This window comes from Mercurialis annua, linkage group LG4 (assembly GCF_937616625.2).
Source record: "Mercurialis annua linkage group LG4, ddMerAnnu1.2, whole genome shotgun sequence".
Taxonomy (NCBI): Eukaryota; Viridiplantae; Streptophyta; class Magnoliopsida; order Malpighiales; family Euphorbiaceae; genus Mercurialis; species Mercurialis annua.
In genome coordinates this window covers 13,716,877-13,742,596 of record NC_065573.1, presented here as the reverse complement: position 1 = coordinate 13,742,596, position 25,720 = coordinate 13,716,877, and the positions used below count along the sequence as shown (strand labels likewise).

Sequence of the window (25,720 nt, the reverse complement as noted above, 5' to 3'; positions counted from 1 at the left end):
AATCAGCAGGATCCGCAAGGACAGAATAACAACAGGTAAAGACAACCAACATTGATGGAAGTCTTTCAGCCGAGTGTAGGAAATACTACTCATGGTTACTTTGCACATCCTGTGCAGGCAAACCATTACGAGACTAAGACCGGTATCATTCAGTTGTTAGAAGCCCGCTGTCAGTTTTATGGGCTATCGAATGAAGATCCAAATGCGCACCTCTCTAACTTTCTGGAGGTGTGCAGTACGTTCAAGCTCAGTAACATGACAGAAGATGAAGTTTGGCTGCGCTTATTCCCATTTTCTCTAAGGGATATAGCAAAGAGTTGGATCCATGCTCTGCCTAGATTGGGTATTTACAGATGGACTGATTTGGCTAAGGCATTTTTGAACAAGTACTTTCCCATGGCGAAGATCGCAAAGCTGACAAGAGATATTATGCTTTATCAGCAACTGGATGGGGAATCAGCGTATGACGCGTGGGAGCGGTACAAGGAAATGCAGAGAAAAGTTCCTCATCATCATATCAATCGAGAGAATTTGATCCAAAATTTCTACAATGGATCAAATGACCAGACCATGAGTATTATTGATACAGCTGCAGGAGGGTCATTAATGAGGAAGAGCACTGCCACAACATTTGAGTTGTTAGATGAGTTGGTAGTGAACAGCTGTTCTTGGCCAACTGAGAGGGACAAAGCACCTGCTCAGAGAGGAGTTATGGAAGTTAATACTGACCCAGTTGTGGAGACTGTCAAGTCATTACTGCAAGACTTTCTCACAAGACAAGCTACATCAACCAACATTAATAGTGTGGCTGCAATTCAGAATAGCTGTGAGGTCTGTGGAGATCCTAACCATGCAGCGAGTGAATGCTATGTGATGCCACAGTCGTTCAATGAGCAAGTCAACTATATGGGTGGACACAGATAAGGAAATGACCCATATTTCAACACATGCAATCCAGGGTGGAGAATCCACCCAAATTTCTCATGGAATGATAATAGAAGTACTATCCATAATCAGGCATGTCCTAGTTATCAAGGAGAACAAAGACCACAACAGAATCAGGGCAACTTCCAGAGTCAAGGAAACTTTCACCAACAGAAAAATAGGCCACAATATCCACCTGGTTTTCAGCAGAAATAACATGGAGAGTCTCTACACAACAAAATTGATAAGATGATGGAGTTAATCCTAAAGAAGGATGCAGAGACTTAACAAGCACTCAAGAACCATGCTGCTACTATTCATAACCAAGAATTGCAAATACAACAGATGGCTATAGCACTACAGATTCGAAATCAAGGAGGATTGCCATTCACCACTGAGGCAAATCCAAGAGAGCAAGTCAAGGCGATAACACTAAGGAGTTCAAAAGTCTTGCCTGAAGCTCATGCAGAGAAGGTTATATTAGAGGAAGAAAATGAGCAGTGTGAGGAAAAGGAACCTGAAAAGGTAGTCACTAAGCCTACTCCACTACCTCCTTATATACCGAAAATACCATTCCCACAGCGATTGAAGAAGCCGAAAGATACTTGGAAGTTTCATCAGTTTTTAGAAACTTTCAAGAAGCTGCAAATCAACATCAGTTTGGCTGACGCATTACGAGAAATGCCACATAATGTCAAGTTTTTAAAAGACATCATCACCAACAAACGGAGTTGGGAGGCGGATGGTACAGTACCCATGACAAAGAACTGCATCTCAATTATCCTGAGAAATTTCCCGACAAAGCTTCGGGATCCAGGGAGTTTTACTATCCCTTGTACTATTGGTAACATGCAGTCTATTAATTGTCTATGCAATTTAGGTGCTAGTATCAATTTGATGCCCTTATCTCTTTTCCGCAGTATGTTTGGTGATCAACAGGTACAAGCTACTCCAATGATGTTACAATTGGCAGATCACTCTCTGAAGAAGCCACATGGGATTGTGGATGATGTTCTGGTTAAGGTTAACAAATTTATATTCCATGTGGATTTTGTTGTCCTCGACTATGCAGCCGACAAGTATTGCCCGATGATCTTGGGGCGACCATTCATGAACACCGGTAGAGCTCTTATTAATGTACATGATGGCAAACTGACTTTGATGATTGGGGAGGAGAGCGTTGATTTTGACATGAAGAAAATTACACGCCATCCCAATACTGAAGAGAAATGTATGCATATTGACATGGTGGACGAGTTAGTGATAAGTGTATATTTTACGTTATATTTAGGCCATTTATTTAATAGCTCTTAGTACTTTATTATGTAAAATATACGCTAATTTAGTTAATTTTACTTGTTTGTTATTTTATATGAAATATGTAAATATTTAATATTTTTGAAATATTTATGAATAAAACAGAGTAAAAATGCAAAAAATAGTCAGAGTCAGAAGGATTCGGGACAAGTTCCAAGCCAAACCAGAACCATGCCAGCATATTTCATGAGTTTTAACTCATTTGGAAGCCTTGGGTGACCATAATTGGAGCATAATAGAATGTGGTGCGAAGATATGATGAAAACAGACGCCAAGAGCAAAAATGCATACTTGTGAATCTGACCCCACTGCAATAATTGAACGTTTTGGAGGATTTAGAGACCTCAATTATCTTTGTGCTCTTCACAAGAAATAAATTAGACATCTTAAGCTTTCCGTAGAATCAAGAATCATCTCATTCCGACGTGTCTACAAGGAGTTATGATGTTTTGAAGTTCGGGTTTGTGCAGCTGAAAAAGTGTCGCACAAAGGCCGGCCCACGAATTCCGGGCCGGCTAAGGCCTGGAAAAGTTGCGTTTTGTACATTTTTGAAGGTTCCAGAAGTTTTGATGAGCACTCATAGACCTTTCATAAGCGACACATCTTTGATTCACACTCAAAAAGGGATCTTCCTTGGCTTGCACTCAAAGACATGAGATTTGATTACAACAAAGCTCATTATGGAAGAAGAAATCAATGTTGACTTAAATCAATCCTCTTTTGAAAATGAGATAAGTCAATGTTGATACACTAAAGCTTCTTTTGGAAACGAGATAAGTCAACCTTGATCCTCTCAAACTCATTATGGAAGAACTTGATTATCACTCAAAGAATATATCAAGATGATATTGAATCAAGTTATCTTTGGAAATGAGATAAGTGAACCATGATTCACTCAAGATGGTTATGGAAGAACTTGCTCCCTACTCCGCTCTATATAGAAAGAAGAGATATAAAGCTTGATCATCACTCAAATTCCATGAAGAGAAGAGGGATTCTTGACTAGAGCTCCACTCCTATCAACTCTATAAATAGCTCGCATTTGTGTAGAGAAAAGACATCCTTTTTTGATCTTAGACATCTTAGAGATCACACATTTTGTAGTTTACATCTTAGTTCATAGACAAAGCCATTAAAAATAGTTTATTCTAGAGTTTTGTTTATCATATATACTCTATCAATTGGGATTATTATACAAAACATATCGGGATTCTGAAGTTGAGGTACAACAATCATTGAGAGATCAATTACTATTGTGTTCTTGTTAATCATGAATTCTATATATGTCATTGTTGAATTTCCTTTAGATATGAGTAGCTAAACCCACTTTCGGGGATCATTAATTGGACTTATGTATATTTAATCATATTGGGATTATGGATTGTTGTTAAAATTGTATGTTGATTAATGCTCATAATGCCAGAATGTATATGATCAATTCATTCATTGCCTTATGTTTTAATTCTGACTTGAGAGAGCTTAATTAAAATAGATCAGTTAATCAACAAAGTAAGAGTTAATAACACGAGAGTGAGTTAATGAATACGTGTTCTTTAGGTTTGCTTAATAAATGTCGTTTAATCATTTGATTAGGTTTATTATAACACGGGAGTGAGTAATATGCCTATTAATTGGTTATTTGTATGTTTTTGTCTATATCGGCTTGTGAGAGAGTTATAGATGCATTAGACTAGCCTGAACCATAATTTGACAACATAATCCATATCCAATGAGATTAATTGCATAAACAAAATTAATAATCCCTGATCTTCCATACAATTGTTTAAATCCATTTTTACTAAAAGTTTAATTTTATTCTAAATTAAATCTGCTTAATTCAGTTTATTGAAATTAAAAACACTTCAACCAAATTATCCTTCTGGCTATCCAAATCGAGTATCTTAATTTGGTGTATTTTAGTTGCTTTCCTTGTGGGTACGATATCTGGACTTCACAGTCTATATTACGAGTTGACACTGTGCACTTGCAGCATTTTTCTCAACAGTTAGTACAAGAGCAGCTATAAGAGAACAGTTCCATCTTGAGCTTTGATAGGAATCAAGATGGAGATGTCATGCACAATCTCAAGGTTACATGCGAATGTCCTATGGCTGTACAAAGAACAGAATTGGAAGATCCTGTGCACACGCATATTTCTACTTGTGCTAACGCCCAATTGGTTTCTCAGTCTGATGAGGAGCCAGTTCTTGAGCCATTGATCAAGAACAAGCATATCACTCCTCCTTCTTCAGAAAAGCCACCAAAAGTGGAGCTCAAGACTTTACCTGCACATCTTCAATATGCCTTCATTGAAGCTGACAGTACTTTACCGATCATTATCAGTAATAAGCTCACCAATATGCAAGAATATAGAGTAAGTGATATCGTCAAGGTTGCACCTCAGACATCTTCATCTGTTAGAAGGTCACAAAAGAAGAAACTGAAGCAGTGGGCTGGATGGAAATTGAAACTATATGATATGGCTTCTGGTCACAAAGAAGCAGTGCATTCAGAACAGTCCAAAGGTGGTGAGTATGTCATGATTAACAGTTCACGAATGCGTTCTTGTGCAGGTAAGATGGTATCAAAGTGGAGTTGACCATTCAAACTCCGGAGTGACATAGATCCTGAAGTGGTGGAACTAGAAAGTGCTTTTGGAGAGATTTTCAAAGTTCTTAGAAAATTGTGCAAACTATGCCCTAGAATCTTGATTGATCAAGGACGTGAACGGGTAGCTCTTGTTGATCCTCCATGACTCTGCTGATATAAGGTCAAGCTAATGACCATAAAAAAAGCGCTTGGGAGGCAATCCCAAGGGAAGGAACGGATAGCATCTCTATGCGGTGCATTTTGCTGCAATCCTAATAAGGGAAGAATTTTTTATTGTTCTTATTCTTCTTTTCTTGCACTTTCTCATACATAGTGGACAATACATTATTTTAATGTGGGGGGGGCTGGGGAAAGAAGAAAATAATAAAAATTAATAAATTAGATTAGATTATATTAATAAATAGTGTGAGGAGGGGTATTGTTTTTACTTTTTACTTGTCATTTTAATATTCTAGGCGTAGTTTTTAAATTTTGTCAACAATGATTATCTCCCGATCAAAGAATGTCTTAAATGCATTTTCTAGTTTAAACAATTAAATATTGATGCTTGCCTAATGAAATATAATTTGTATGACATGTTGTGATGAGATTATAGTGAATTTTGATGGTTGGTTGGTAATCTTGAGTATGATCAAAGTCACCTAATGCGGATGCATGATGTGCGTTTAAATTGGTTAATTTTGAAAATCATGGGCATGATTGGCATGATTTCATAGGAGTCAAGTATTTGGCATAACATCACCCTCTTTTGAGCGTTTTAAGCCTTATTAATTGTTTGTGAGTGTTGATTGCATACAGAAGTCCTAGAACTTGCTCGGTGTCTGTTCAAGACTATACGGCTGAATTTTCGACAAATAAATGACTATGGCATTAGGATTACCCCATTTCTTAGACCACTTTCAAAAGTCTACCCTTTATGCCCTTAACTTACACCCCTTGAGCCTTAACCATTTTTTTTTATTTTGACCACATTTTCAAACATTTACCATTTCACACTTCACCTCTTTTAACACCCCAACTTCACTTGGTCAACTTAATTTGAGAAAAGAAATGTGAATTTAGCTCGACGATAAAAAAGAAACTGTGAACAATTATTTAAAAAGAAAATAAATGCCTTGAAAAAAAAAGAAAAAGGAAACAAGATAAACAAGGAATAACAAAGAAAAATTAAATCAGCAAGAAATAGCAAAAGAAAATAAAGAAACAAAGGCAAATAAAAGAAAGAAATGTTCACCTGTGAGAAACATTTCAAGCTAGTTAACTATTTCATACTTCATAGAAAATGCTGTTTTTCAAATCAAGTTGTAGCCAAAATTATCCAAATTCTCCTACTCCTAACCCGTAACCAAGTTACAACCCATTCAAATTCCACATAATAGTTGTCATTTACCGAAAATAGTGGAGTCCCAGAGTAAGAGTAAGCCTATGGCAAATTTGCATGTTTAGAGAGCTTCATTTTCACACCTGAAACACTTGAGTGTTAGAGTAATATCTTGTGAGAATCTTTGCTTATGTTTGATGCGTATGAATGCTATGCCATGACTTGTCCATTATTATTTGACCAATTGATCGCATATCCCGTAAATGATGGTAACCTTGTGATTGTCTTAAGCTAACATGATACCAATTCAAGAATATTCTCAATGTCATCAGAATAAGTCATTATAATTGCATTCCTCATTTGTTTGCATCACTTTTAGTTGTTGACATTAGACGATTGCATTTGTGATCTTCATCAGTCGGGAGTAATATTGTTAGAAAAAATTATTCAAAACCGCTAAGGTAGTTAGTTTTTGTTCATAAATAATCATACTCTTGCTTGAGGACAAGCAAGGTTTTAGTGTGAGGAGGTTTGATAAGCTTATATTTTACGTAATTTTCAGGTCATTTATTTACTATATCTTAGTACTTTATTGTGTAAAATATAAGCTTATTTAGTTAGTTTTACTTGTTTTGTAATTTTTATGAAAAATGTAAATATTTAATATTTCTGGAGTATTTATGAATAAAACAGAGTCAAAATTCAAAAATAGTTAGAGCCAGAAGGATTCGGGTCAATTTAAAGAAAGCCAACCAAGCCCCATGTCAAATCGGAACCATGTCGGCATATTTCATGAGTCCTAACCCATTTGGAAGCCTTTTGGGACCATAATTGGATTATATTAGAATATGGTGTGAAGATCTGATGAAAATAGACGCCAAGAGCAAATATACATACTTGTGAATCTGACCCCGCTGCATTGATTGAAAGCTTTGGATCATCTAGAGAGCTCAATTGTATTTGTGTTCTTCACAAGAAATAACGTCGACATCTTAAGCTTTCCGTAGAATTATGAACCAGCTCATTCCGACGTGTCTACAAGGAGTTATGAGGTTTTGAGGTTTGTTCACCTGGAAAAGTGTTGCGCAGAAGTTCAGCCGGCCCTTGGCCGCCCCACGTCTTCCGGGCCGGCCAAGGGCCGGATGATTTCTGGTTTCAGATGAAAAATCCGATAAAATGGGAAATGGCATGTGAATTTTTGGCAAATGCAGTCATAGACCTTCCATAAGCAACATATATTTGGTTCACACTCAAAAAAATCTTCCTTGACTTGCACTCAAAGAAAGAAGTGTTGACAAAAGTTCATTAAGGAAGAAGAAATCAATGTTGACTTAGATCAATCCGCTTTTGGAAATGAGATAAGTCAACTTTGATACACTTAAACTTCTTTTGGAAATGCGATAAGTCAACCTCGATACACTCAAGCTCATTATGGAAGAACTTGATCATCACTCAAATAAGATATCAAGATGATAGTGAATCAAACTCTCTTTGGAAATGAAATAATTGAAACCATGATTCACTCAAGATGATTATGGAAGGAGTTGCTCATCACTCCACTCTTGATGGAAAGAAGAGATACAAAGCTTGATTATCACTCAAATTCCATGAAGAGAAGAGAGATTATGGACTTGAGCTCCACTCCTAGCAACTCTATTAATAGCTTGCATTTGTGTAAAGAAAACACATCTTTTAGATCACACATTTTTGTAGCTTATATCTTGGTTCATAGACAAAGCCATTAGAGATAGTTTATTCTAGTGTTTTGTTTATCTTTTCTACTGTATCATTTGGAATTATTACACAAAACATATCGGGATTCCTGAGTTAAGGTACAATAATCATTGAGAGATCAATTACTGTTGTGTTCTTGTTAATCATGAATTCTATATATTTTATTGTTGAAATTCCTTTAGATATGAGTAACTAAACCCATTTTCGGGGATTATTAATTGGACTTATGTATATTTAATCATATTGGGATTATAAATTGTTGTTAAAATTGTGTGTAGATTAATGCTCATAATGCTTGAATTTATCTGATCAAGTCATTCATTGCCCTATGTTTTAATTCATTCATTAGACTAGCCTGAACCATAATTTGACAACATAATCTATATCCCATGAGATTAATTGCATAAAGAAAATTAATAATCCCTGATCTTCCACATTATCGTTTAAATCCATTTTTATTAAAAGCTTAAATTTATTCTAAATTATATTTGTTTAAATCAGTTTTGTTAATTTAAATCACTGCAGCTAAATTATCCTTTTAGCTATCCAAATTGAGTATCTTAATTGAGTGTATTTAGTTTCTTTCCTTGTGGGTACGATATCCGGACTTCTTATTCTGTATTACTAGTTGACACTGTGCACTTGCAGCATTTTTCTCAACAGAATGGAATTTCTACCCCAGACCACTTTGTACCAATTCACCATAAGATAATTAGCTCTAAGCTTCATCCATGCCTGATTGATTGAGAATTTATAGTTCTTCTCCACACTCCAAACAAAATTTTCCTCCAAATCATTCTGGACTTTATAATCGTTTTTTATAAACTTCCAGGCATCATCAGTTTCTTAATCAAAAGGATCAGGAAAGTCCCATCTATTGTTCCTCCATAAGTCAGCAACTTTAACATTCTTGTGGATATCATTATCTTTCATTTTGGCTCTAGGGAACTTCTCAAGCATTGAGCCATCATCAATCCAATGGTCATTCCAGAAAATGATTTTTTTCCATTCCCCAACTTGTACTCAACAAGCTGATTAACCTCTTTCCTAACATTTAGAAGCCCTCTTCAAATCAAATTATTGGTACTGTTTTGCTTTGCCCCTCCAATAACTGTTGTTTTTGACTTTGTTGCAAGTGATCCAGTTAGCCCATAGAGAGTTAGGATAACTAATGATGTGCCAAACATGCTTTATAGTAGCAGCTTTGTTCCAAGTACTAATATTCTTCAAGTTGAGACCCCCTTCACTTCTAAGTCTGCTTATGTTATTCCAGAAAACCATAGCTTTTGTTTTCCCCTCTATACTACCATTCCACAAAAATCTAGAATAGATTTTTTGAATATCATTCATAATAAATTTAGGCAAAATCATAATAGATGCCCAGAATATATTCATACTCATGAGAACCGACTGAATTAGTTGGACTTTTCCATTTTAAGACAGGAATATGGTAGTCCAAGAATTGATTCTGCTTGTGATCTTTTGGACTATACCACTACATTCATCCTTAGAGAGCCTGGAGGAGATAAGGGGAATTCCCAAATATCTGAGAGGAAGCTTCCCTTCACTAAATCCCAAACTGCTGCAAATATTCAACTTAATATTGTCTCTAACATTGCAAAAAAAGATCTGACTCTTATTTGTGTTGACATGGAGACTAGAGATATTCTTGAATCTATGCAACATATCAATGAGAAAGTTCACAGACTCCATATTTCCATGGCAAAACAGCATCAAATCATTAGCAACCATTAAGTGGTTAAGCTTAAGTTTACTACACCCTTGATGGAAGCTAAGGTGGGACTAGTCTTTTTAAGAGTTCTAGAGAGATATTCCATATAAATGACAAAAATGATAGGGAAAATAGGGTCTCCTTGCCTAAGCCCTTTGTGAGAGGTGAAATAGTCACCTGTTTTACCATTGAAATACACATAAAATCTTGCAGTTTTGATGCAATTCATGATTAACTTAATAGTTTTCCCAGGGAAGTTCAAGCTAATCAAAACTTCTTCAATATAGTCACAGGAAATGGAATCATAAGCCTTCCTTACGTCTACTTTTAACAGATATCTAGGTGGACCAGTATCTTTATGGTAATGTTTAACAATCTCATGATCCAGCATAATGTTATGGGAGATAGATCTTTTAGGAATGAAAGCAGACTGGTTATGAGAGATAATTTTACTCAGAAAGGGGCTGATCCTAGTGGTAAGAACTTTTTGAGACAATTTTGAATAGAGCATTGCAACAAGCAATCGGTCTGAAGTCATTTAGGGAGTCTGCATTAGGATTTTTAGGAATGACAGAAATCGCAGTAGAATTAATTTGTTTAAGAATAATACCTGAGCTGAAAGTCTCCTGGACAGCTTTGATAATATCACTTTTAATTATGCTTCAAGCAGCTTTGTAGAAATGGCTATTAAACCCATCAAGGCCAGCAGCTCTGTCAGAGCCAATGGAGTACACATCATCTTTCACTTCCTTCTCAGTAACTCCCCTAAGCAGGTCATCACCATCACTATCAGCTAAAATATCTTCCTGACAGAATACATCCGTGTCTATGTGATCTCTTCTCATATTATCATTGAAAAGGTTTTTAGAGAAGCTAATAACTTTAGCTTGAATATATATCATCCTTGGAGTTTATGATGCTGCCATCACTATGTCTCAGGACAGAAATGTTGTTCTTTATCCTTTTCTGCTTAACTGAATTGTGAAAAAACTTGGTGTTAGCATCCCCCAATTGAAGCCACTGAACTCTTGATTTTTGTTGAAAAAACTTTCTTCATATTTCAGGAGATACTTCAGGTTGATAACTAAGGCTCTCTCCTCTTCAAGAAGATTATAATCCCATGGATCCCTTTGCAGGGTCTTTTGGGAATTCTTTATAAGATCTCTCATATTTTTAACCCTTTGAGAAATATTTGAGAAAGCAGTCTTGTTTAACTTCCTCAGTCTGCCTTTGATAGCTTTGAGTTTTTGAACAATTTAATACATTATGAAGCCATTATACTCTTTTATCCACTCCTCATCAACTATGTTTCTGAATTCAGGATGTAGAGTTCAGAAGTTATAGAATCTGAAAGTCTTCCTCACTTCCATATTATCACTACTCAAGTAGGTCACCAAAGGGCTATGATCAGATACACCACTTGGTAAAGCTTCAAAGTAAGCATTCTGGAACATCTCATTGAACTCTCCATTTATAAAAGCCCTGTAAAGTCTACTCCGTATTCTTTTGTCATCAAGCTGGTTAATTATTGGTCCAGGTATAAAAACAGCCTATACTTCTCATTTCCACTAGACCAGAGTGAGTAACACAATCTTGGAGCTCAGCAAAGTGATCTTTAGCAAGTAAATTTCCTCCTACTCTATCATTATTATTAAGCACATCATTAAAATCTCCTTGAATAATCCAAGGGATCTCAATATCTTTAGACAACTCATTGATTCTTCTCCATAATTTCTTTTTTATCAGTAATCGGATTACCCCCATGAACAGCAGTCCACAGGAATCTATGACTATCAATATCAACCTTATAATGAATCATTTGCTCACTAGAGTAAAGAAGAGAGACTTTCATTTTACTAGAGTCATACAAAATCCAGATTTTACCCAGATCAGAATAGTTATAGTTCTCCATTAAATTTCACCTATTTAACTCTAAGTTCTTCTAAACCTTATCTTTATTAATAGGTCTAACTCTAGTTTCTAAAATACTAGCCACAGTAATATTCTTTTTAGCAAGCATGTGGCTAACTTTAGCTTGCTTCAGGGGGTCATTCATCGCCCTGATATTCCAGAGATGCATCATTTTCCTCTATCCAAAGGATTAATTAGCGTTTTGGAAGGGACTTTATCAGTAGCTTCTTTCATAACAGCAGGAGTTTTAAAAATAATACCTACAGGTTTGGTAATCAATCTGCCATCAGCTTTTTCCATGACCACAATTCTCTTTTGCTTCCTGTTGGTTTCCAACTGGAACCCATCATCATGACTTTCTTTAGGATTTGATATATTGCTTTCTGCTATAACTTTCCCACTATTGTCCTTACTTCTCTCCCCTGTCTCTTCAAGACCATTATACCTTCTTAGGAACAATAGTCTGATTTTCAAGAACAAAGTCTTAGACTTTATCAATTTTTCCAGGAGCAGGGTCTTGGCCTTTATCAGTTTCTTGGATAGCTTCCTTGTTAGATTTTTCCATCCTTATATCCTTTTGTTCACAATTCCTATGCCCAATCTTTTTGCAGACTTCACATAATATGGGTTTCCACTCATATTCTAAATACTGAATATGTTGGTTACCATCATCATCTTCAATTAAAACTGAATCATGAAAAATACCATCTAATCTCATATCTACCAGAACTCTAGCATATGCAAACCTTGTTCTGTCTCTAGTACATCTGTCCGCAAACATAGGTTTCCCTAATGTGCTAGCTATAGAACTTAGAGTATTGGAACCCCAGAACTCCCATGGAAGAAGAGGAAACTTTACCCTTACAGGAACTGAGGCCAGTTCAGCTAGATCAAACGACATTCTCCTCTTCCATTTCTGTAGGATCAGAAGGTGTCTATCAAAGGTTATTGGCCCATCAGCCATAGCTTTCAACTTTCCTTCCTCAGTTTCGAAAATAAACGCGAACAGATTAGGTTTGATTTGGTGGAAATCTATCAAACCTATTTTGCCCCATCGATTCTTAAATAAGTTTTGAAGTTTGTAGAACCTCGGCTTAAGACCATAAACACGGCCTAATAAAGCAAAACTCCATCTCTCTTCTTCCTCTAAAGCATCTTCTTCGCAAACTTTTGCAACCCTAATGCCGAACTTATAAGGGGAGGGATGTATTTCAACTGGCTTCCTGGATCCTTGCTTCTATTAGTTCTTAACAGATCGGCCCATTTCTTTTTATCATCACTTTTACTCTCTTGAATCTCATCTTCACCTTCAGTGTTCTGTTGAACTACAACTTCACTCTTTGTATTTTCTTTAATTTCTTCATTTATAACTTCATTATAAACTATTTCTTCTTCAACGATTCCTTTGTCATTTGAACGATTATCATCTTTATTACTCTTTCCCTGAGCTGTGCTTGTTGTCTTCTTCCCCTTCTTCTTTGCCATTGAAAACGGCGTACGATAGCAGCAAAGCTATCTTGCGCCGAGAGAGAGAGAGGAGAAAGAAAACATTTTTTTTCAATTAGGTTCTTGATGCTATTTTATTTAATAAAATACAGAGTTTGATGTTTTTTTTAATTATTCGGATTATTTATGTATTGGTTCAATATTATAAAGAGTTAAAGATATGACAATATATTAAATTTGAATTAAAAAAACGCCTAACTACTTAAAAAACCCCACCTTATAACATTTTTTTATTCATACCCCGACCTAGGAAAAATATTCTTTTGTACCCTTTTTTTGATTTTTCATTTTCAACTCTACCCTAAAGCACTAAATTGAACTTTTCTTATTAAGAAAAAAGTTTAAAATAGTCCTTCATGTTTTAACATATATTTTAATTAGATTTTAATTTTATTAATAGTACAAAAATACCTTCTTCTTTATAAAATTAAACTTATAATAATTATTTAATTTATATTAACTATGAATAATTTTTAAAAACAAAACCGTAAAATTATGTAATTTGTTTTTTAAAAAAAATAATCGGATTCTCCGTCTGGAGGAGGAGCCCGCTGCTCCTCCTCCACACAGATCTGCTCCTCCTTGACAGCAAGGAGGAGCAAATCGCTCTCCTGCTCCTTGCTGTCAAGGAAGAGCAGATCGCTCCTCCTTCCATGTGAAGGAGGAGCAGATCTGTGCTCCTCCTCCATGGAGGAGGAGCGGGTGTTCTCCTCCTTTCGAGGGACCCGGAAAAAAATAAAAAAAATTAATTTCTTTATAAAAAAACCGTAGCGGTGTATAAATTGGAAGAGTGCGGTGGTTTGTCGGAAATATTTTTTAATTTATTTAGTTTTTTAATAAAAAATTTAAATATTATTAATCTTTTGGATTTATTTAAACATTTTTAAAGTTTAAGGACTTATTTGTATTTTTTCAAACAGGAAAAAAGATGATATAACCCTTCTATTTAATTATTTTAAATGTATTCATCCATTAACTAATTAAATTGTCAAAAAATAAAATTTGGGGTACAGTTGAAAACAAAAAATCAAAAAAAGGGTACAAATGAATTTTTTCCTAAGTCGGGGTATTAATAAAAAAATGTTACAAGATAGGGGTTTTTAAGTAATTAGGCCTAAAAAAATAGCAAAGAATTAATGGTAAGGCAATCGTGAAAAAACATGACATTCAAATGACTTCAGACAACAAAAACTTTCATTCAAAGCAGAAAGCTCATACATTTGAACTTAATTTCAACATATTCATAGAACAGACTTTAACAAATAACTGGGAGTAGTAGTTTATTAATGAAAAGGCGATTATGAAAAAACACGACATTCAAATGAATGCAGACAATAATATAGAAGAACTTGCACTCAAAGATCATTTGTTTGACCTTAATTTCCACATATTCAAAAAGCAGAATTTATTATTGGCGGTGGCAGTCTATTGTACGTCATTATTAATTGGCTTAACAGTCCGCAACAAAGTTTGTAATTCCTCGGCAAATCTTTCCATTGCTCGGGCTGGCAAGCATACTAGCACAACAAATCCATTTTCTCCTTTCTCATTCTCATACGGTACGCAATAGCTTTTCAAGATAGAAATGGCCTTAGCAGGACTGCCATATAAAGCTTTGCCCCATCCAAAATCTACCTCTCTAAATCCCAAATGTCTAAAATCTGATATCAGGTATGACCACTCTGCTGAAAAATTAGGTCGACCCTTAATCACTAGCGTATCAACTCCTGATTGCACATATTCTTTTGTTACGTCTGCTTTAGCCTTTCTTATTAATTCTAATGCATACCCTATGGAACTTTTTATGAGTTCTTCAGCAGCTGCGACTGATGTTGGTAGCGCAATTGCATTGCCATAATATCCTTTTGGTATTAAATCAGGACTAAATTTTTTGCGTAAATTATGAGGAATTACCAATCGCATTTCCAGTGCTGGATCCGGTTGAAGTGCAATAGTTCGACATTTCCAAAGGCATGCTGTTAGAATATCGAGAGTAGTGTAACCACGAAAATGGGGAGGGGTATAGCTTCGAAGTGTGGTTATTTCAGTGGCTCCAAAAAAGAATGCTTGATGAACTAAGTCATCAAGTGGAAATGGAATTGCTGTGCTAAAATCATCATATTCTCTATGTATGCCTGTACTCATGGGGGGGATTCCTCGCACTAAGAAATTGTCTTTCCCATACTGGAAGTATAGAAGGGAAACGTTTTTCGCAGGCTAATTCACCAGCTGCTCTCATGAATTGAACTATGCCAGCACCATCACTCATTATGTGATGAAACTTAAAGACTAAAATGAAACCACCGCATTTGAGGCGTGTCACCTGCCAATTGGTTACCACAACCACAAATATTATAACAGTTCTGTCAAATATATATCTAATAAATTAAATTAGTAGAAGAGCAAGAAGAAATACCTAAATATTGAGCAAAGGGCAGTTTACGACTCCATCCGAACCAGGTACATCAAACAGAAACTCGTCTAAGAAGTGAAACGGAGGTTGAAGTACATTGCCATAGTGTTGAAGATCAAAGTCAGCATCAGCCTCAATAAACAACGCTCCTTCACCGGTGCATTCCACCATTAGCTTGCAGTGAGGCCCTTCTCTAAGTCTTCCAGCAAATGGAAGAACATATGGTGGAGGTGGAGTATATGGTTTTGAAACTTGTAACTAAGCGGAACCACCCTCACACTCCTCCTTCTCTGCCTCTACTACAACCTTGTCTACATGAGATTCAGGCAACACTTTTGAACTCCTCAGTGTAATCGCTTTGACTTGCTCTCTTGGATTTGCCTCAGTAGTGGATGGTAAACCCCTTTGATTTCGAGTCTGCAATGCTTGGGCCATCTGTTGATTATGCAACTCAAGATTGTGGATAGTGGCAGCATGATTCCTCAATGTTTGTTGCGTCTTAGCATCCTTCTTCATCATCATCTCCATCATTTTATCAAACTTGCTATGGAGAGACTCTTTCTGCTCTCTCTGCTTGAAGACAGATGGATGATGTGGCCTATTATTATGATGTTAAAAATTCTCCTGATTCAGGAAGTTCCCATGATTCTGGAAGTTGCCCTGATTTTTTTGTGGCCTCTGTCCTCCCTGAAAGTTCGGACTCCCCTGATTGTTGGCATTTCCCCCATTATCCATCCATGAGAAATTCTGGTGATTCCTCCATCCTGTGTTATAAAGGACAGCGTATGGATCATTTTATGGTCTCTGCCCTCCCACAAAATTGACTTGCTCACTGATAGGCTGAGACCATACATAGAATTCATTCGACATATGACCATGCTCCCCACATACCTCACAATTACTCTGAATTGCAGCCACATTGTTGATGGTGGTTACTGCAGCTTGCCTACTAAGAAACTCCACTTGAGCTTGCAATGCTGCAGTCTTCGATTTCAAAGCCTCCATTGCAGGATCAACACTAACTGCCATAACCCCTCTCTGTGCAGGTGCCTTCGTCGAGTTCTTTTGGCTCGACGAGAGTAAAAGCTAGTCTGGCATGATAGGTGCATTTTACACCTATGTTTAAGAGTCAATTTCGCATGCTTTTTTTATACTTTGATATGATTTTTCCCCGTGTTTATGTGCTTATTGTATGTGTTAGCATTTCAGGGATAACGAAGAAATACGAAGTATTTTGGGCTTAAAGAAGGAAGAATTCAAGTATCGAAAAAGAAGCGAGTCGAAAAGCAAAGAAATGAGCGATCTTTGGGGAAATAAAGGAACGGCTCGATCGAGCCCTTCACTTATGAAGAGGGGCTCGATCGAGCCCCAAGAAGAAAACACTCCAGGGAATCTCTCAAGGTACAAGGCTCGATCGAGCCCTCACCGATAAGTGGATGGCTTGATCGAGCCCTATGAAAATAGGCTCAGAATTTGAATTTCAAGCAAGGACAAAACTCAAGGCTCACTTCATTTTTGGCCCAACACTCTTTTAGTGGGTGTCTTTTGTTTCCTCTTTTGTGACACCTATAAATATCACTTTATCTCATTTTTAGGGTATGCAACATTTATGAGCTTTTGAATATTCTCTTAGTTTCCTTCTTTTAGACTAGTAATCGTCTTTGGAATTTGGAGATTCCTCCATTATTGAATGTTTAAAGCTTTTTATAGAGATTGAAGTTTTATTATTGAAGATTTATATTGTTTATTCCATGTTCTTGCTTACTAGTTCTATAAGGGTAACTATTTCTGACTTATTAATGTTTATTGCTCAATTAATTAGTGTTGTTGTCGTTTTAGCCATGAGTAGCTAAATCCCCCATGTTTGGGGGTTGGAATGAGATCTTGAATGCTTAGCTTTATGAGATATGCTTGTTTGGTTGAGAAACTTGTTCTAATCTTGATGCTTAATGCCCACTTAGGATTAGCTACCTTAGGTTTGTTGTTAGTTTGCTTAGTACACCGAGAGGTGGCTAAATGAATGTATTCGCAAGATTAGAAGCCTAGGATTTGATGCCGCGAGAGTAGATTAGAGAATAGGCGACTTTAGAGTTGAATGATCAATTGTATTTTATTGACTTCCATGTTTAGGATCACGAGAGTGAGCTAGATGTTGTTGCTTAGTTTAATGCGGTTTTGTTGCTCTTTGTTGCTCTTTGAGGCTCGAGAGAGCGGGAGTAGCGCTTTAGAAGCTATTCGGTCCTCGTTCGTACCAAATTGGCATATCCCGTAGGCTTGAACATTTAGGTGTAATTTCGACCCCTAGTCTCTTTCTTTTATTCTTAACAACCGTTATTAATTCTAAGTTGTTGATTGCAATTTGTGTTGATTAATTGATAGTTTAATTAAGTTTTTGTAGTGATAAGTACCAATCCAATTGTTTGATTTACTGAACGAATTGAATAGCAACTAAAATTCATTCTCGTCAATCGCTCTTATTTTCACTCGTCGTAGGATCGATATCCGACTTCCGGATTTACTACGAGTTGGTATTTATACCAACATGGCATACATACTCGACGAGCATACCCTACTCTTCGAGTACGCAGCGAAGCAGTAAACACTATGGACTTTGATGCTCGTCGAGTACATGAACACACTACCACTACTCGTCGAGTAACTTTAGGTATTGTCGGGATTGAAATGAATAATAATGCCGCTCATTGTCAAGGCTTACTAGTGGGTTAGAGGTTGATGATGGTCCGACGACCATGGCGACTGTCATTTCAGGGGATGTTCATTGTGTTGCTTCCATGTTTATCGAAGTTTGGAAGTACTTAGCTCCTCCTTAAGTTAAGTTTCATATCTGGCTAGCATTGCATAATAGGATTCCTTCTCTTAATTTCTTAACGAGATACACGATGGATAATTTTTTGTATTTTCTTTGTGGTGTTTTGAAAATGTAAGTACATATTTTTATTCATTTTGATTTTGCAAGAAGTATTTGGTTTGCTATTTTTCGGAGAGTGGATATTGATTAGATTTTTCCAAGTTATTTTGAAGATTTTATGACCAAATGGCAGAGTATTATTTATAGAGGTCCCTATTGGAAGGTATGGCAGATTTTGTGGTTTTTTGTGGTGTTGAAATTTTGGAAGTGCAAAAATGACAGTCTTTCAGAGTAATGCAATCAACAAAGACATTGTGATTTTTAACTGTTTCTCGAAGACAGTTTCATTTTTTAAAAATATGTAATAGGAGTTTTTGTTACTCATGTTTGAATTTCTTTAAAACATTTCATTGTATTCTATTTTGGACCGTGATTTTTTGATATTTATCTTAGTCGTTGTTTATAATGTGTCACTTTTTGTGCAAAAGTTTTGAGTTTTGGTCTTTGCCACATCTTGTGACTTTAAAAATAATTCTATTTATAAAAGAAAATATTGCAATAAGATTATCAATCGGAATGTATTATAAAATTTAATTTTTAAAATATTTATAAAAAGTCAAGTTTTTTAGATTTTAATAATATTGAACCTAGATGTCATAACTAAAGTTAATATATATGTAAGTACTACTCCATCGATCAATTTTATTTGTTTTTTTAGGTCATAAAAGTAATATTATTTTTGTATTATCAACACATGTTTTTTTTGGTCAATAAACCGAGATTTTATAAAAAAAAGGCTAAAACGCCAAGCAATACAGCCTACTACCTCTAATACAAGCTGTTACATCCAACAGCTATTTACATCAGTATCAATACTGAGATCAAGCCTACTACAAACAGCAAATCTGACTTTCTTTATAACTTCACTATCCCTAGGCCTGCAACCTTTGAAGACTACATCATTCCTCTCCATCCAAATGTAGTAAACAGCTGCACAGAAAGCCAATCTGCACAGCCTGTTTCTCAAATTCCTGCCTTTGAACTTCCTGATAAACCAACTAATTTCTCTACCCCATCTTAAAGGATCTCTGCAGATGCCACAGCCTTTCAGAACTCCCCTCCAAACAACATCAGAGAATTTACAATGGAAAAACAAATGCTCAATAGTTTCAGAATCATCATTGCATAAAACACACCTGGAGCTGTTTACAGAGCCCCACCTGAAGAGTTTGTTCCTAGTGTTCAAACCTTTTTGGATAGAAATCCAAGTAATAAAACTATGCCGAGGGATATTAGGACCCTTCCATATCAAAGAATACCAAGAGACCATTGGAGGATCAGGGAAGAGGAATTTCCAAGTATCTTTAATGGTAAAGTGATTCTTCTTTAGGAACATTACCTTATCACTCTCCTGATTATTAACTGTGAAATTGTTTCTGAGGAACTCCCAAGCATTAAGGGTCACCTCATCTGCTGCATCTGGGAGGATCCAGGTACCATTCCTGTATAGGTCAGCAATTCTTGCATCCTTGGGAATGTCTGCATCTTCTATGCTGATTCCAGGGAAAACATCTAGCACAGATTTACCATGAACCCACGGATCAAACCAGAAGTAAGTATCCCTACCATTACCAACTTTATACTCAAAAAGATCCTTAGCTATATTTCTCAACTTAACTAAGTTCCTCCAGCTCCAAGATGCTTTGTATGGCTTTGTTATGCCCCAGTAGCTCAGCTTCTTGAGTTTATTATGAATAACCCAATGAGGCCACAAAGAGCATTTATCAGTTAACATAATCCAAACCTGTTTCATCACTGCAACAGTATTCCAAATATCTACTTTTTTTATCCCTAGACCACCACTCTTCTTGTTCTGACAAACTGTATCCCAAGCAATACCACCATACTTCCTTCCAGAAGAGCTGCCTTTCCAAAGGAAGGATCTGCAGATCTTCTCTATCTCATTAGTTACAGCTTTAGGGATAATAAAGATCTGACTCCAGTAAGAGTGTAAACTCATAAGGACTGAGTTAATGAGCTGTAATCTTCCTGCATAGGAGAGATATTTAACATTCCAGGCAGAAATTCTGTTAGTAATTTTTAAAATTACTTCTTGGCAATCATCTTTAGTAAGCCTCCTGGATATTAGAGGCATCCCTAAGTATTTAACAGGAAGGTAACCTTCTCCAAACTCCATGTGGTCTAAAATACTCCTTTTCTGATCAGCAGGAACATTGCAGAAAAAAATGGAGCTTTTATCTTTATTTACACAGAGACCAGACACCTCCTGAAAGTGAGTTAAACTTTCCCTCAGGCATTTAGCTGAAGCCAAATCTCCATGACAGAAGAGCAAGAGATCATCAGCAAAGCTGAGATGGTTTAGTTTCAGAGCCTTACATCCTCTGTGATGTTTGAAACAATTCCTGCTTCCAATCTCAGAAAGGTTCCTGGATAGGTAGTCCATCACAATCACAAACAAGGTGGGGGAGAGGGGATCTCCCTGTCTCAAACCCCTACCACCCCTAAAATAGCCATACAAAGATCCATTTATGGAAACAGAGTACCTAGGGGTCCTTACACAAATCATGATCCACTCTATGAACCTTCTAGGAAACTGAAGTCCTAGCAGCAATTCCTTAAGAAATCCCACTCAATAGTATCATAGGCTTTCCTTAGATCTACTTTCATGGCACAGCTAGCAACACCTCTTTCATTATGGTAATCATGCACAAGTTCATGGGCCAAAAGAACATTGTCAATAATCCTTCTACCTGGAATAAAAGCAGGCTAATTAAGGAACTAATGCATCTACTAAGTCTCATGGCTATGACTTTTGTTATGCATTTCAGCAGGACATTACAACATGCTATCGCTCTGTAATCATTTAAACTGTTTGGAGATACAGTTTTAGGGATAATAGACAGAGCAGTAGCATTTACCTGGTTCAAAAGCTTTCCTGTAGAAAAAAACTCTTGGATTGCTTTAACAACATCTCCTCCCACTATGTTCCAATTTCTCTGAAAGAACAGGCTAGAATAGCCATCTGGCCCAGGGGCCTTCTCCCCATTAATAGAGAACATAGCACATTTAATCTCTTCTTGAGTAACTGCTGTAACAAGACTATCAGAATCTATATCCCCTAATTTTGGACCTCTGTCAACAATGTTAGGATCTAGGTGATTCCTTTGATATGATTTCCCCAACAGCTTTTCATAAAAATCAACCATAGCATCACTAATCTCTTCCTGAGTCTTCAACTCATTCCCATTGGCATCAACCAGCTTAGTTATTCTATTCCTGCATCTTCTGACTTTAACAGAATTATGGAAGAACTTGTTATTACTGTCTCCTAGCTTTAACCAAGATATTCTGGACTTTTGTTTTAGAAAATTTTCTTCTGCATTCAGACAATTCCTGTAGTGAATAGAAACTGCCCTTTCCTCCATAAGCAAATCCTCATTTAAAGGATCCTTCTGGAGATTATTTTGCAACTCCTCCAAAAGCTTCCTACTCTCCTTAACTTTAAGAGAAATCCCAGAAAATTGATTCTGGTTTAGATCTTTCAACCTGACCTTTAGATTTTTAAGCTTCTGAACTAGATTAAACATAGCACATCCTTTCACATCCACCCCCCAGACCTCTTTCAGAATGTCAATGAATTTTTCATTATCCATCCACATGTTAAAGAACTTAAAAGGCTTAGCCCCTTTATTAACTGTCTTGTTGATTGTAACTATCAAAGGAGAGTGGTCTGAAACTCCTGCATTAAGAGCAACATAGTCTGTATCACCATAACTATCCAACCATTCAGAATTTATCAGAGCCCTATCCAGTTTCCTCCAGATTCTGGCTTCTCCAGCTTGATTATTTGTCCAGGTGAACTCACACCCAAATTTCTTTAACTCACTAAGATTACAATCATTTATGCACTGAAGAAAATCCTCTCCACTATGCTCAAAACTGTCAGTACCTCCAATTTTCTCCCCTGCATTAGTGATGGCATTAAAATAACCCATTACCAACCAAGGACCTCTATTAGTAGATCTGAAGTTCATAAGCTCCCTCCACAAATTTTTCCTTTCAGTCTCATCATTTGATCCATAAGCAACAGACCATAAAAATTCATTATTCTCCCAATTTACTTCATATTGAATACACTGAGCTGAATAAGTAACATTGCTAATTTGGATTAATGCAGGATCATAAGCTATCCAAATTCTGCCCAACCCAGAGAAACTATTGTTGTTTATAACATTCCAATTGAACAACTTACAACTCTTCCAAACTTTATCAAAGTTAACTGGCCTAACTCTTGTTTCCAAAATTCCCATAGCACATAACCTCTTACTAACAATCAGATTTTTCATTTCTGACTGTTTTATTGGGTCATTTAGACCCCTTATATTCCATGTGCCTATCATCCCCTATCAGGGGGTTCACCCTCCTTCAACACCTTCCTTCCATCACCTATAACTCCTTTATCCTTCACAAATATCCTCCTCTGGGTAACATTACTAGTAATAGTACCAGACACACCAGACATAATGGCTACAGGAGATTTCTTCTTAGCAATAACTTTTGTCCAGGTTTCCCCAGGTATCCTTATCTTTAGAGAGTTAGACACAACCTCATTTGTTACTATTTCATTACCTGTTTCTTTCTCCTCCTGACTCTCCACTTCTTTAACTTTAGGCACCCACATCTTGTTCTCCTTCTGTTGATTTTTGCATTGAAAGGCAGTATGTCCAAACTTGTTACAAAGATTGCAATAAGTTGGCATCCATTCATACAGAACTGGTTGATCAAACTCCATCCCAAATTCATCAACTAACTTCACATTCCTAGGTAAAGTCTGGTTTATCTCAACTTCTACTAGGACTCTGGCAAAGCTTAGTTTAGATCTATCCAGAGTACACTTGTCTGTATACAGAGGTCTACCTATAGCACTAGCAATCTTACTCAACATACCTGGAGACCAGAATTCAAATGGAAAATTTGTGAGTTGGATCCAAACTGGTAACCTCTGAAAAGTTGAATCATCCAACACCATTCTAGGTCTCCATGGCTGAAGCAATAACGGCCTCCTATCAAAAGTCAGGGGATTCTCATTCAGCGCAGCTTGTTTTCCCTCCTCAGATTGAAAGATAAACAAGAAGAATTTCTCATCAAGTTGTTGTACTGATAGTAATCCATCCTTGTTCCATCTGTTATTCGCATAACTCCTAATTTTGAAAAAATTAGGTTTCAGACCTACAACAGTTCCCACAATTGCATTTCTCCATCTATTAATTTCACCATTGATCTCATCTGTATGAAAATTCACCACTGTATTACCATCTTTCACAGACGGAGGCACATATCTGAGTTCACATCCAGCATTTTTTGAACGATTGGATTCAAATAGACTCGTCCACTTCTTAGGCATTTCATCGAATAGTTTGTTCTCCATTTTTTCCTTAACAACTTCCCCATCCTGAATTGAAGCTCCATCACAGATTTCTATAGAAGTAATCACTGCTTGTTCCTCCTCATTTACTGAATCAGTGCCCTGCGAATCCCTAGTTTCACCTTCATCTTCATGCAAAATCGTTTTTGTAACCGTTTTCTTTGTTTTCTTCTTAGCCATGCTAAAAGGCGTATTTTAGTATTTCAGAGAATACTAAAGTGTGCCTAAAAAAGAAAATATCCACTTTTAGTTTTCTTCAGTTTGTGCCAACAACACATGTTTTTTTATGCTTAAGGTTAATAATTTTGTTAAATGATTATATTTTATTTTTAAAATAAAAATAAAATGCTTGTGAAAATAAGAGAGAGTTAACGACAAAACAAGATGAAAAAAGTATTTAATTAGAGCCATATATTGAGTCGGTAAGTGTAGCGTTCTGGGCAAATTAAGATTCTACAATCCAACAGGTATCAATAACGTATATAATGCCAATCAATTACAACCACAAAATTGACGGCTTAATACATAATTTAATCCCTGAACTTTTATCCTTTTACCATCTAACTTCTAAATTTAACGGTTGACCTATCAAACCTCTAAACTTGTTAAATAATTCTTTTTTGACTCCTGAATTTAATAATTTTTAAACATTTAACCCCTACTCGTCCACTTGATTTTGGCGCATGTATTCAAACAAAAATTGGCGCGTCAGGGCAAAAAAGAAAACTTAGATGGACAAAATAAAATGGCTTAATACATCGTTTGACCCTTGAACTTGTACTAATATACCTACTTGACCTCTAAATTTTTTGTTCAACCCATCACACCTTTAAACTTGTTAAATTATCCTTCTTAACCCCTAAACTTGAATGTTTTAAATTTATTTTAGTTAATATTTCATTTTTAATATATATTTAATTTAATTAATAATTACTAATAAAATAATTTTATATAAAATAGTTATTCTTTTTCCATAATTTATATTTTTTTAATATATATTGTTTATTTTTCATTTATTTTATATAAATTATCAGTCTAATAAAATTCTAATGAAAATTGTTATATCTTATATAATAATTGTTTTTATTTAATCTAATATTTATTTTATTTTATTTTATTTTTTATTAATTTTAATTATTATTTTCTTATATAATATTTATTTATAGTTTATTAAATATTTATTTTATGATTATCATAGTTTATTTATGTTTATTATCTGTTAATTTTAAATTTATTTTTCTATTATATGAAAACTATATTTATCAATATAATATAATAGTTTTACTGGCCATTTGAGCTGTCTCTAACCTGATCATTTAAATCTCATCTCGTTCGTTGTAGTTTCCAAATTAATTAAAATAAATATTAAATTAAATGAAAATAATTATTCAATAAAATATAACTATTATTCATTGGAATTTTACTAGAACTGATAATATATAATAAAAAATAAAAAGTATCATTTAATTAAATAGTGTATAAAAACAATAGTTTATTAATTATTAATTAAACTAAATATATATTAAAAATAAAATATAAATTAAAATAAATTTAAAACTCTCAAGTTCAGGGGTTAAGAATGATAATTTAATAAGTTTAGAGGTGTGATAGATTAAGCAAAAAATTTAGAGGTCAAATAGGTAAATTAGTATAAATTCAGGGGTCAAAACGAAGTATTAAGCGTTATATATTTTGTGATGAGGCAGATGAGTTGGCAGCCCGGTCAAAGGTCTTTTGCCACATCAGTGCGTTTGAGACTCAATCTCCGTTTCAGAGGTTAAGAAGAATTATTTAACAAGTTCAGAGATTCAATGGGTCACACGTTAAATTTAAAGGTTAGATGGATAAAAGGATACAAGTTCAGGTGTTAAACTATGTATTAAGCCCAAAATTGACTTCCAAATTAACCAAATAGTATAGAAGTCAAAATATAACAT

The 25,720-nt window shown here is 35.5% G+C and overlaps 1 protein-coding gene and 1 pseudogene across 1 annotated transcript; one reads left to right on the top strand and one right to left on the bottom strand.

The window, feature by feature from the left end:
- Positions 1-928: 928 nt before the first annotated feature.
- Positions 929-2,897, top strand: LOC126678307 (uncharacterized). The gene is made up of 3 exons (XM_050373209.1): positions 929-1,123; positions 1,270-2,193; positions 2,712-2,897. Exons 1-3 carry the CDS (start codon positions 929-931, stop codon positions 2,895-2,897), a joined length of 1,305 nt encoding a protein of 434 aa, XP_050229166.1.
- Positions 2,898-13,564: 10,667 nt separating this feature from the next.
- On the bottom strand, positions 13,565-15,999 carry LOC126678306 (benzyl alcohol O-benzoyltransferase-like; annotated as a pseudogene).
- Positions 16,000-25,720: the final 9,721 nt, after the last annotated feature.

What these genes read in the sequence shown, in the direction of transcription:
- LOC126678307 (XM_050373209.1), top strand. Translation starts at nt 929, where the DNA reads ATGACCCATATTTCAACACATGCAATCCAGGGTGGAGAATCCACCCAA. An exon ending in TAGGCCACAATATCCACCTG is followed by an intron (nt 1,124 to 1,269) that starts GTTTTCAGCAGA and finishes CAAATACAACAG; the next exon opens with ATGGCTATAGCACTACAGAT. An exon ending in TGGACGAGTTAGTGATAAGT is followed by an intron (nt 2,194 to 2,711) that starts GTATATTTTACG and finishes GGGTTTGTGCAG; the next exon opens with CTGAAAAAGTGTCGCACAAA.